The sequence below is a fragment of the Rattus norvegicus genome, assembly GCF_036323735.1.
Source record: "Rattus norvegicus strain BN/NHsdMcwi chromosome Y unlocalized genomic scaffold, GRCr8 chrY_unlocalized_17, whole genome shotgun sequence".
In the NCBI taxonomy this organism is placed as follows: Eukaryota; Metazoa; Chordata; class Mammalia; order Rodentia; family Muridae; genus Rattus; species Rattus norvegicus.
Genome location: NW_026947375.1, coordinates 375,843 through 389,340, shown reverse-complemented (window position 1 = coordinate 389,340; position 13,498 = coordinate 375,843). Strand labels below are relative to the sequence as shown.

At 37.1% G+C, this 13,498-nt stretch overlaps 1 protein-coding gene across 3 annotated transcripts in view; it reads left to right on the top strand.

The window, feature by feature from the left end:
• The first annotated feature begins 2,107 nt into the window (after nucleotides 1–2,107).
• LOC134484604 (uncharacterized) overlaps nucleotides 2,108–13,498 on the top strand; it is a 55,272-nt gene continuing 43,881 nt past the window's right edge. For 2 of the 3 annotated variants that reach the window (XR_010062100.1, XM_063280698.1), the window contains exons 1-2: nucleotides 2,108–2,240; nucleotides 3,373–3,503. Coding sequence is in view for 1 of the 3 variants with exons in the window: in XM_063280698.1 (XP_063136768.1) it covers nucleotides 2,120–2,240; nucleotides 3,373–3,503 (252 nt within the window). In the remaining 2 variants the exon portion in view is untranslated. Of the gene's footprint in view, nucleotides 2,241–3,372; nucleotides 3,504–8,998; nucleotides 9,197–13,498 lie in introns of all 3 variants that reach the window. The other variant, XR_010062099.1, reaches the window with a different exon arrangement.

Here is a 13,498-nt window from a genome sequence, read left to right as displayed (position 1 = left end):
TTGCTTATAGAGCATGTGAAACTGAACTCACCCATGGGAAAATTTCTGCCTGAACAGCATTAGTGCAAAGACTACAAGTTTGCACCAGCTTTGTAAATATTTGGACACTTGACTCAATGCTTAACACACTTTGGAAAATCTCCTGGTGTTAAGAGAGAAAGTATTAGATATGAAAATCTGTGAGAATAAATCACTTCTAAGCTTTGATTTTTGTGACTACAGAGAAAGACTTTGACTCTGATGTAACTGAGTGTCTAAAAGTATTAAAAAATCAATATCTCTTATCTGCAAGAATCCTTCTAATGGCTTAATGCTCTGTCTTCCAGGAGATGAGTGTTAATTGTGTCAATTGCTCTTTGTGGCAGGAAAAGGACTTGTCTGTCAAATGCTTTTCAATCGCCAAGAAGTTTGAGGTACCTGGAGAATGCTTCCTCCTGTCAACCCTCATCCTGCTCTCATTGCCTTTGTTATCTGCACTAGTCCATTTCTACACACCCCCATGTACATTTTTCTGATGAACTTATGTATCCTGAAAATTGGTTACACTAGTTCTGTCATACCCAATATATGGAGAGCCTTGAAAGTGAGATCTGAGGAATCTCTCAGGAGGGATGTGCCACACAGACGTTTTTCTTCACACTTTTTGTATAATTGAGTGCTGCCTATTGCCAGCCATGGCCTTTGTCCACTGTATGGCCCTGCTTCATTCTGCAGCCCAAATGAGTAGTGAGGTATGTTCCCACAAGGCAATTGTTTCATGGGGAATAGGTTGCCTTGTAGGGTTGGGAAAAAACTACTTGAGATCCAAATCTAACCACCCACAGGGAGTTGAAAAATTATTGGTCATCTTCCATACCACAGTGATATCCATGCTGAACCCATCATCTTTGCTTAAAGTACGAAGAAGTCAAGACAGGACTGAAAAGAACTCTGGGTCTGAAGAAAGTTCTGATAATAAATAGGTAATAAAGGATCCCAAAGTGCTCTTTCAAAAAGGTGCAAAGTCTGTGAAAGAAAGGAAAAAAATAATAACTGTGCTTTTTCTTGCTGTCTTGAAACAAACTTTAAGAAACATACCTTTTTTTAAAGTGTTCTCTTTATTCACCACCATGCTTAATTGCAAACAATTGTAAAGTATGCTTGCTACTAAATTACTTTAGTAGATTAATCCTGTACTTAAGTGGTTTCCTCTGGACAGAGTTTAAACCACATGTTAATGTCTCAGGGTCTTGAAAATTCTCTGTATCCATTCTTAGCTATTTGGAAATCTTTCAGAAATTGTTTGTACATGATCTCAGCTCGTTATGATACAATTCCATATTCCTCAGTACATGTAAATTCTTTGCATTGGACTGGAACTGCTAATTAGTTCTCAGGAGAGTGAATTGTTAACCTCTGCTTTGTGTACCATTTGATCAGTCCATACTTCAGTTTTGTTCACCCAGTGTCTATTATTTTGGAACAGGAGTAGTCTTTCCTCCACTTTTTGATTTCTAAAAGGGCTGTGGAAAAGAATTTCAGCCAGGTGATTCTCAACATCAATATCATAGTTTCAGATAAACACACACACACGTACACACACACACACACACACACACACACACACACACGCACACACACACATACACACATGCACTTACACACACACATACAAATATGCATTCACATACAGGAACTGAAGTGGGTTTACAAGTGACCGAATACAAATATAAAAGTCAGCTAGAGTTATATAATTAGATTCAGGTTGCTATTCAACAGTAAAATAAAATAATATAAAATTAGAATCTTGAGTCTTTATGAGTATAATGAAACAAAAATAAAATTCCATTTAAGTGTGCTGAAAATATTGAAGACATTGACAAATTACCATGACACCAAAACTACAGTATTGTTTTAGGCATGAGTCACCCATACAGAAAGACAGTAATTATATTCTAAAGTATTGAAGAGACACACAGTCTTTCCATAGGCATTAAGTAATTCTCTTTTAACTTCTATTACTTTAAAAGGAAATACAAAAGAAAATACATTAAAATATTTTAAATATGAAAGGAAAATAATTTAAAATAATTTCATTGCTCTATATTTGGTTCTTGTTAAGATGACAGATATCCTCCTAATGCTTAACTGCGATAAGAGAAGCAAGAAACACTTTGTGGTATCTGTGTCAAGTACATATAATCTCAACCTAAAAGAGGAAAACTACTGGGCAAATCCAAATTCAGAGACATTCTTGCAAGGTAAGTAGTTATCTTCAAAGGTGTGGTCACAGAAGATAAAAATAGTAATGAATTATCACAAAACTGAATGACTTAAGATATGTAATAAGTAAATGTTAACTGGATTTCTGGATTGGATATGGGCATAGAAAGTGTACAGTTCTAGAAACATTGTTGTTATGATTTGGTAAACCTACTGTGTTACTTGTAACAATTTTTTTTCAATTTTCTGATTTTTGAGAATTAGTCATTAGATTGCTTAAAGTATAAAAATTCAGGAATTAGGACACGACATAAAACCATACTGTTTCCTAGCAATTAAATCGGTTTTTCCTGTATAGTTTGAATTCTTCTTTATTTTTTGTATTTATTTATTTTTTTAATTTATTTATGTCTCAAATGCTGTCCTCCTTCCTGTTTTCCCCCCAGAGTCCCTTAAAACAAACAGCATCCCTTTCCGATTACTTCTTTCAAAAAGACAAAGCAACACTAGTTAAAAGTCATGTTTAGTCCCTTGATTGCTGTTCCTTTGGCCACACATTTGAAAATCTATATCATTGATAGTGCAGACATTAGGAAATATCTTCAAAAATGATCTTCAAAAATTAAATATTCTCCAGTAATCAGCTATCAGCTATCAGCTTGACAAAAGTGGAAGAATCCATGAACAAAAATATCCTTGTAATGTACGTAGAGAAAATTGATCAGACAAGAAGGAAAACATGAAGCAACCTTCCTGGATTCAACACAATAGAGCCTACGTTCCTGTAGTGTATTCTTCATGAGTTTATAGAGTTTATGGGCTAATACCTGGAAAAGAACTCCTACAAAAACCAGCAGCAAATTAACCACAAACTGCAATATTTATACAAGCCAAAGAAATATGTGTAAAGTATTATTTTCAGCTCTATATGAAAATATTAATATTTTTTAATTCGTATATTAATAAAATTTTAATTTCATTTCTGCAAATTTTTATTGCAATTTTTTAAATAAATAGATTTTAAGTGACTTATGTGATCATTACCTTTTAGTGGTTTTGATTGCACTATAGAACAATAAAGTGTTTATTTGACTGTGATCATTACTATGAATATTCACGAAAATCAAATTATGTCAAGCAGGAACTGCTCTTCTGTTTTTATACTTTTAGTTGTACATATGCTTGTTCACATGTGCAACACATGCATGCCTACTGTCCAGGAGGTTGAAGAAGGTGTGAGGTTCCGTGATGCTGAAATTACAGCCACTTGTGAGCTGTCAACGGGTTCTCTGGAAGAACAGGTAATGCTATTAATCACCGAATCATTCATTCATCTGCAGCAAACACCATTTTTTGTAAATATAGTGACTAAATTGTCCTGTCTTCTGCATAGACTACTGTTTTCTCAAATGTGATAATTTAATATTAAACATACACCCACCTGTTCTTAACTTCATATATATATATATATGTATATATATATATATATGTATATATATGTATATATGTATTTGTATATATGTATATATATATATATATCATACACACACAAATACATACACAGCCACACACACTCACACTCACACACACACACACACACACACACACAAACACACACACACTGCTCTTACATTCGAGTTTACTTACTTACTTACACACACACACCTTCTTCTTACCTTCAAGTAGACTTAGTTATTTTCAGTTATTTGTTTATTTATTCACTTTACATGCTGCACACTGCCCCGTCCAGTTCACCCCTCTCACAATCCTTCTCCCAGCCTTTTCTCCTCTGAGCAGGAGGGGAACCCTCGGGTATCTCCTCACCTTGCATATCTAGTCTCTGTGATCACACCATCTGCTAGTGAGGACAGACACAGCAGCCTAGATGAATGGGTTGAGGAGGTAGAGGTCATATCCAGAAAGAGGCAGAGAGCTGGGGTAAACGATGCCCATGAATCAATGGGTGTTTCCTTAGTTGAGACTCACAGCCTCAGTGATATGGACCTGAAGAAGCAATCTCCGGTAGCCAGAGAGCAACCCAAATGGAGTGATAAAGACACCTACTTTTGACCCAAAATTTATTCTGACCACAAGAAATGAAGGCGCCGTGCATAGAACAGAGAGTGAGGAAATATCAACCAATGGTTAGTGCAGATCGAGACCCATCCCATGGATGAGCACCAATCCCTGACACTATTACTGACACTCTGTTATGCTTGGAGAAAGGAGTCTAACATGGCTTCCCTCTGAGACACTCCACTAAGCTGCTGACTCAGACAGAAGCAGACATCCATTAGCCATACCAGGGGTGGTGCTTGGGGACACAGATGCAAGAACAGAATGAAAAGGATTATGGCCTCTAAGGATATAGGCAGTCCACAGGCTTTGTCTTCATGTGGGTACCGAACAACTAGAATTGGGTTTCCCCAAAACATGTTGTATGTAGATGGGACATCTGTTTCTTTAAAATTCATTCATTTATTTACTCACTTTACATCCCAAGATCGGTGCTCCATCTTCAAGGTACGCCAACACCCATTGTCAGGGGAACCCATAAAAAGACAAAGCTATATATTTCCTACCTATGTCCTGGTGGCTCAGGCTCAGTCCATATTCACTCTCTGGTTAGTGGTTCAGTCTTTGACAAACCCCAAGAGTCCCCATGAGTTGATTCTATTGGTCTTTCTGTGAAGTCCCTCATATTATCTGGGCCTCGATTCTTCACCTGTTTTTTTAAAGACTCCCCAAGCTCCAGCTAATGTTTGGTGGTGAATCTTTACACTTGTTTCTCTCAGCTATAGGGTGGAGTCACAGAGAGGAAAGTTATGCTAGGATTCTGTCTGCAAGCATGATAGAATATCTTTAATGTATCAGAGATAGGTGATTGCTCACGCGGTAGGTCTCAATCTGTAATAACCATTGGTTGGAAATTCCTTCCATGTCTACTGTTTCTGTCTTTGTCGCTGAAGATCTTGTAGGCTGTGTTCACTTTTGATTGAAGGTTTAATGGGTGGGTTTTTTTCCTTGTCACATCACTGTGAGTCATTCCTGGCTACAGAATTGGCAAATTAAGGATCTGTACCCTCATTGCTACAGTCACCCCAATAGACATCCTGGGGACTCGCCTTTCCCAGTTCTCTGGATTTTCCTTGAGATGTGCACCCCACACTTGTGATTTCCATTCTCTTTTCCCTGCTTTCCCTATAACTAATTCCTCCAAAGCCCACTCCCTTCCCTACCTCCCCTCCCATTCAGTTTCCTCCCTCCCTCCATCCTCCTCAATATTTATTATGCTAAATGCATTTTAAAGTCAATATTTAGGAAAAAACACTGAAAAGTGTAGGAAGTATCCCACTCACATGTTGCTAACAGTGGACTGTGCTAGTGGAAATTTGTCTCTACAACCTCTCAGTACTAGAAGTCGTCTTAGGCTTCCTATGTGTATAGATATTTGGTCTTTCTCAGATTTCTGACACGTTTGGAGACTGATTATAGTCTCATTGCTTATCAGGCCGTATAAATCTGGATATAGATATTTTTTGGATAGTTATCAGATAGTATACAAGCTAGCCAAGACATAATATAGATTTTAAGCCTTTCTCAAGCTGAAATGAAGAACTAAATATTATTTCTAACTGATATAGTAACAGACTGGGTGTTGAATATATCAAATGCTTTATAAATTGTTGAATGGTAATAATCTTACTCAATTGATATATAAATGAAAAGTCTGTTTAACTGGACAAAAAGGGGGAAACATTGTTTACACTGAAGTTATCTGTATTTTGATGCTAATCCACTGCTCTAAGGACAGCTGCCTTGTCCTGTACTCAGAACTCAGGTGAATTCTGCAAAACCACTTTACCATTAAATTTGTGAAGTACAGGTGAGGGGCAGGTCCAGTATAAAAGGAGGCCTATCATTGGAGGAAGGAATGATGGGCAGGAAAGAAGTTTGAAGGAAGTAGAAGAGACTAGAGGAAAAAGGAGAGACAGAAAGAGGAGAGGTGAGAAGCCATGGCAGGTGAAGTTAAGATTCTGCTCTGTGTATTTTCTTGTTGTTATTAATGTTCCAAAGGTATGGATGGTACCAGGCTTGGTATGCTTAAGTGGGCTATTATATCTTATCAATTGGGTCAAAGATTATTTTGTTGTGTGTTCTTTTATGTGAGGATTTGAGTGTAAGAATGTGTGTGGCAGTAAGAGACACTGGGCAGATGAGGTGTAGGGCTGTATTCAACCAAGATATCTAGCAGAGGCTTGGGAAACTACAGTGACAGTGTTAGCGGGGTAAAAGACTACTTTTATTTTTATATTTTTGCAACAGCACATTCACTTCTGTATTTGACATGCTCTAGGTGTGTCCCAAGGAAAGATCTACATCTGGTTCCAGACAGAATGTGCTTCTTAGGTTTATCAATCTTATCTAGTTTTGGTGGCTGATTTTATATATATATTTAACATGGATTCTGAGCAGCTACGTCAAGAATGTAGAATCCACAAATGCCAATGCCAAATAGAATCGCTCCTGTTTTTTGAGCCTATTAAATTTGAAGTTTCACTGGACCTCAAGTTCTTCCCTCCCTGTCAATCCTCCTTTATCTTATCTTTGGCCAGAAGAAAGAATCATTTTAAAACATCCAAAATGCTGAAATATCACCCTTAGGAACACAGGAAGGTAGATATTACAGAAATGATATCTAATGGGACTACAGAAACATTTTCAATTGTCCCTGCTCTCCTTTTATTTACTCAGGCAGCTATGTATATGCATAAAATAAAAATTTGATAGTTCATCATTTTAAGTAGATACACAATATTTACACTTGCAAATTCACTTTATAGCTTGGCCACCTTTGTTGCCAAAATCATTGCAAAAATCTAGAATTGGTAAACAGAATGTTTGAATACACATACAGGAATATCTATAAAGTCCCCTAACAAGGAATGAACAATTAGAAAATGAAATACAAAATTCACTCAGTTAAATGCCTGTAGAGAAAAAAAATGGCCTTTGAGAAAGAGGGAAAATCTAGAAAATTGAACAGTTTGTAACAGGAATGGACCCGGTAATAGAGTTATTATCCAGATGAATCTCCTACAACCCATGTTCCTAGATCTTTTCTACCTAATACAAGCCCCTAACAGACTTGGTCCATTAAGAGCCTGTAACCACTGATGAAGAAAAGAGAAGTTTCCAGCTGTAGAGAGATATAGTACAAAGGTTACCACTGTGTCACAGGAGACTCTCCTGGAATAGGCACCCTTGAATCTGGTCAATATAAGGAAAGCCGGTAGGCCATGGCAGTTCTCAGTGACATCATCATTTTGCCCTCCCTCAAAAATTTATTTTACCCTGGAGAGCAGTAGCTTTTGTGATGTCACAAGGAACTGCATCACAGATATTCCGGCAGTACATCTTGGGAATACTAAATGGCCTCTATTTCAGTACAAACAGTCATTTGGGAGGGAGAACAAAGAGTATGTACATAACAGAAATGAGTAGAAGAATGTTGGCCTTCTGTTTAGTTTAAAAAAATGAAATATGTGGTACATGGGAAAGCACAGTGAGTGCTGTGTAGGGGTTGTGAGGGTTCACTGAACACATAGCCTTGATCTGAGCCTTCCATATATGGGATTCAGGAAGTGCGAACCTCTCAGTAGCATCTGGTTTTCCTTGCTTGTTATGGTTCCTGGGAATCAGAGATTTTTTATCATTAATTTTATTATTCCAAAAGTCAGGTGTTGGGACAGGTATAGTGTTTTTTTTTTTTCTGAGAGCCCATGCCTTTTATTTTTTCCCCCAAAAGGAAAAAGACCTAAGGAGGAAGGGAAAGACAAGTATTGTATGCTCAGCTCAGAGTAATCTCCTCCAGCTTTGGATTCCTATAGTACAGTTTCTGTCTGACACTGACATCTGGGAGAGAGAAACGCTTCTATTTGAAACTTCATCACCTCATTCTTTCCACTAGTGTTATGCTGACTACCATTCCCTGACAGTGTCCCTCTAGATTTCTGAATCAATATGTCTGATTACCTTGCAGTTTTATTTACTTATATTTCTTTGATTTTTTTTAATTTTTAAGTTTATTTTAATACTTTTTGGATATTTCTATATCTACATTTTAAATGTTTTTTCCTCTCCCAGTATCCTCTCCATAAGAGACCTGAACGTTTCCCTTCCTTTACATTTAAACCCCCCTTACTGCCCCTCGACATTTCCTTGAACTGGGAGTCAAACCTAGGGAGAACCAAGGGCCTCTCCTTCCTTTGGTGTCCAACAATGCAATCCTCTGCTACATATGCAGTTGGACCCATAGGTCTGCCCATGTACAGTCTTTGAATACCTGTATAGTACCAGAATGTTCTTGTTCATTGTCATTGTTCTACTGATGGGGTAGAGCATCTTCAGCTCTAGTAAACCTTTCTCAAAATTTACCAAGAAGAGGTCCATTTACAAATCTCTGGTTTGCCACTGGCACTCACTTGTGTAAATAACATGCTCTAGCTGTGTCTCTCAGGAAATATATATAACCTCTCCCTGGAATCATGCACTTCTTAGCTTCATTAATCTTAATCATATCTAATTTTGGTGGCTGATCTATCTATCTATCTATCTATCTATCTATCTATCTAGTTATCTATCTAGATATCTATCCTTGTCTCTGTCTCTGTCTCTGTCTCTCTCTCTACATATATATATATATATATATATATATATATATATATATATATATTTGGTGGCTTCTACATCTATGAAATTATGTGAAATTTTAATATGGATTCTGTGCTCCTAGGTGAAGAATGGAGTATCCACAAATGACAATACCAAATATACTCCCTCCTGTTCTTATGAGCCTATTGAGGTTGAGGTTTTACTGGAACTCAAGCCATTCTTCTCCCTTCTCATCATCCTGTATCTATTGTTTGGCTTGAAGAAAGTATCATTGTAAAACATCCAAAAGCCTGAAGTCTCACCCTTGGAACACAGGAAGGTAGATATTAAAGAAATAATATCTAATGTGACTACAGAACTGCATTCTATAGTCCATGCTGTCCTTTGATTCACTGATGTCAGGTAATTTCTGCATTAAATAAAAATTTGGGCATTTATCATTTGAAGTAGGCACACAATATTTACACTATTAAATTTACTCTTTAGCTTGGCCAGCTTTGTTGCGAAAATCATTGCAAAAAACTAGATTTGGAAAACAGAATTATTGAGTACACATTCAGGAATATCTATAAAGTCCCCTATCAAGGAATTAACAATTAGAAAATTAAATACATAATCCACTCATTTTAATATCTGTAGGGAAACAATGCCCTTTGGGAAACAGATAGAACTTAGGAAATTGAACTGTTTGTCACAGGAATGGACCTGGTAATAAAATTATCCAGAAGGCTCTCCTACATCCCATGTTACTAGGTATTTTCTACACATGCCAAGACCCTGAATAACTTTGTCCATTCAGAGCAGGTAACCACTCATAAAGCAAAGGGAACTCTCTAGCATTAGAGAGATGTTCTGCATAAATGTTTCCACTGTGTCAAAGGAGACACTCCTGGAAAGGGCACCCTAGAATCTGGTCAATATTAAGAAAGATCTTTAGCAGGTAGGCCATGGCAATTCTCAGGGATAATGTCATTAGGCCGTATCTAAAAAATCTCTTGCAACCTAGAGAGCCCTAGCTTTTTCTGTGATATCAAAAGTAATGTCGTGACTGCAGCTGCCACTCAGACATTCCTTTAGTACCTCTAAGGTTTATTAATTGGCCTTTATTTTAGTTTAAACAGCTATTTAGGAGGGAGAACAAATAGGATGTAGATATCAGACATGGGGGGAAGGAAGTTGGCCTAATGTTTTAGTTTAAAAAACGAAGAAATACATGGTACATGGGAAAGCTCTGGGTACTGTGTAGGGGTTGTGAGGGTACACTGAACACATCGCCTTGATCTGAACCTTCAACATATTGGATTCAGGAGGTGAGAGCCTCTCAGTTGCATCTGCATTTCCTTGCTGGTTATGGCTCCTGGAAGTCAGAGATTTTTTATTATTAATTTATTTATTCCAAAAGGCAGGGGTTCGGAAGGGTTCAGTTGTTTTTCTGAGAGCTCATGACTTTCATTATTTTTCTCCATGAGAAAAAGTTCCTAAGGAAGGAGTGATGACAAGTATTGTATCCTCTGCTCAGTGTAAATTCCTCCTTGCTTTGGATTCCTATAGTGCACTTTGTTTCTGACACTGATATCTGTGACAGAGATGTGCATCTAGCTGCGACATCATCATCTCAGTCTTTCCACTAGTATTACTCTGATTACAATTCCCTGACAGGTACCCTTTAAATTTCTTGGTCGATACGTATGATTCCTTGACAATTTTCTTTTCTTTTACTTATATCATTTTTAAGCAATTTATTGCTTTTTTAATTGGATACTTCTATATTTTCTTTACAAATATAATTTCCTTTCCCAGTTTCCTCTCCAAAAGAGCCCTGACCTGTCCAATTCCCCTTTTTCTATAACCCCCTTACTGCCTCTTGACATTCCGTTGAACTGGGAATCAAACCTAGGGTGGACCAAGGGCCTCTTCTTCCATTGTTGCTCACCAAGACCATCTTCTGATACATATGGAATTGGAGCCATTGGTCTGTAATGTGCAGTCTTGAATGTTGATTTAGTACCAGAAAGGTTTCGTTCATTGGCATTGTTCTTATGGGGATTAAAGCCCCATTCAGATCTTGTAATCCTTTCTCAACATTTACCAACAAGAAGTCCATTTTCAGTTCAGGATTTGCCGTTATCATTTAACACTGTATTTCACATACTCTAGCTGTGTCTCTCGGGAAAGGTCTATATCTGTTCCTGGCATAATGCACTTCTTAGCTTCATCAATTTTATATCGTTTTGGTGGCAGATGTATATATATATATATATATATATATATATATATATGTATATATATATATATATATATATATATATATATATATATATATATATATATATATATACTTTTGGTGGCTCCTACAACTAGGTGGTTAGGTGGAATGTTAACATAGAATCTTCCCAACTAGGTAAAGAATGTAGAATTCAGAAATGACAATGTCAAATGGACTCCATCCTGTATTATGAACATATTGAATTTGAGGTTTGACTGGTGGTAATGCCATTCTTCTCCCTGCCTATCCTCCAGTATCTAAGGTTTTTACTTAAGAAAGAAAAATATTAAAACATCCAAAACCCTCAAGTCTGGCCATGGGAACACAGGAAGATAGGTAGTACAGAATTAATATCAAATGGGACTAGAGAACCGAATTCTATAGTCCATGTGTTGCTGATGTCTGGTAATTTTTAGATGAAATAAGCATTTAGGAGTTTATCATTTGCAGTGAGTACACAGTATTTACACCATTATGCTCAGTCTATAGCTAGGCACAATTTGTTGCCAAATCATTGTAGAAAATGGAATTGGAAATCAATATATTTGAGTACACTTTCAGGAATATTTATGAAATGCCCTGTCAATGAAATTACAATAAGAAAGTAAAATACAATATTTATTTAATTACAGGACTGTAGGGAAAATAATGGCCTTTGTGATACATAGATAACCAAGAAAATTGAACTCTATGTCACTGGAATGAACCTGGGAATAAAAATATTATCTAGAAGAACCTCCTACACTAGATGTTCCTTAAACTTTTCTACCCATGCCAAGGCCCTTATTAACTTTTTCCATCCCAAGCATGTAACTGCTTAAAAAATCAAAGAGAAATCTCTAGCTTAAGAGAGATGGAGTATGTAAAGGTTTCCACTGTGTCACAGGAGACATACATGGAATGGGCACCCTCGAATCTGGTCTATGTAAGGAAAGCTGTTTAGCAGGTATACCATTGAACTTCTCAATGACATAATCATTAGGCCCTCCCTGAAACATCTCTTGTAACCTGGAAAGCCCTAGCTTCTGTGATGTCACAATATTGTTGTGACTGAAACTCCCTATCAGATATCACTTCAGTACCTCTAGTGTTTACTAATTGAATTCTAATTCAGAGTAAACAGCCATTTTGGAGTGAAAGCAAAGAGGATGAAGAGATCAGAGATGGGGAGAAGGATGCTGGCCTTCTTTCTTGATATAAAAAAAGGAAGAAATACATGGTCCTTGAGAAAGCTCAGTGAGTCATTGGTACAGATTGAATGGGATGGCTGAAGAGACAGCCTTGATCTGAGCCTTCAATATAAGGGTAACAGAAGCTGGGAGCCTCCCAAAAACATCTGGACTTCCCTGTTATTATAGTTCTTGGAAGTCAGAGAATTTTTATCATTTATTTCTTTATTTCAAAAGCCAAGTGTTGGGAAGGGCACAGTTGTTTTCCTGAGATCTCATAGCCTTTATTCTTTTTGTAAAAAAGAAAGTGTCCTAAGGAAGATAGGATTGACAAGTATTGTGTCCTCTTCTCAGAGTAAACTCCACCATGCTTTGGATACCTATGCTGCCGTTTGTGTCTGACACTGATATCTGGGAGAGAGAAGTGCTTCTGTTTGAGACTTCATCATGTCAGTCTTTCCACTAGTTTTACTCTGAATACCACTTTGGATTTCCGAGTCAATATATGTGATTAATTGTCAGTTTTCTTTCTTATCTTTCATTATATTTACTCTTTAGCAAATTTTATTGTTTTTTTTAACTGGTTGTTTCTATATTTAAATTTAAAATATTATTTCCTTTCCTAGATTCCTGCCCTTGAGATCCATATCTGTTCCCTTTTCTTCTTTTCAAACCCCCTTTTCTGCCAATTGACATTCCCTTGAACTAGGAGACAAAGCTAGGGAGGACAAAAGGCTTCTACTCCCATAGTGCCCAACAATGATGGGGAGAAGGAACCTGGCCTTCTGCCGTGGTATTAAAATAAGAGAAAAATACGTCGTCCTTAGGAATGCTAAGTGCATACTTCATACGTGTTGACTGGAGTAACTAAAGAGATAGCCTTGATCTGAGCCTTCACCATATGGGAATCAGGAGCTGAGAGCTCCTCAGAAGCATCAGTAATTCCAAGTTCTTATGGTTCCTGGAAGTCAGAGTGTTTATATCATTCATTGCTTTATTCCAAAAGTCAAGTTTTGGGAACAGTACAGTTGATTTGCTGTGACCTCATGGCCTTTTTTTTTTTTTTTTTTTTTTTTTTTTGTCCAAAAGAAAGACGTCCTAAGGAAGAAGGGAAAGACAAGTATTGTGTCCCTAGCTCAGAGTAAACACCTCCATGCTTTGGATTCCTATAGTGCAGTTTTTATCT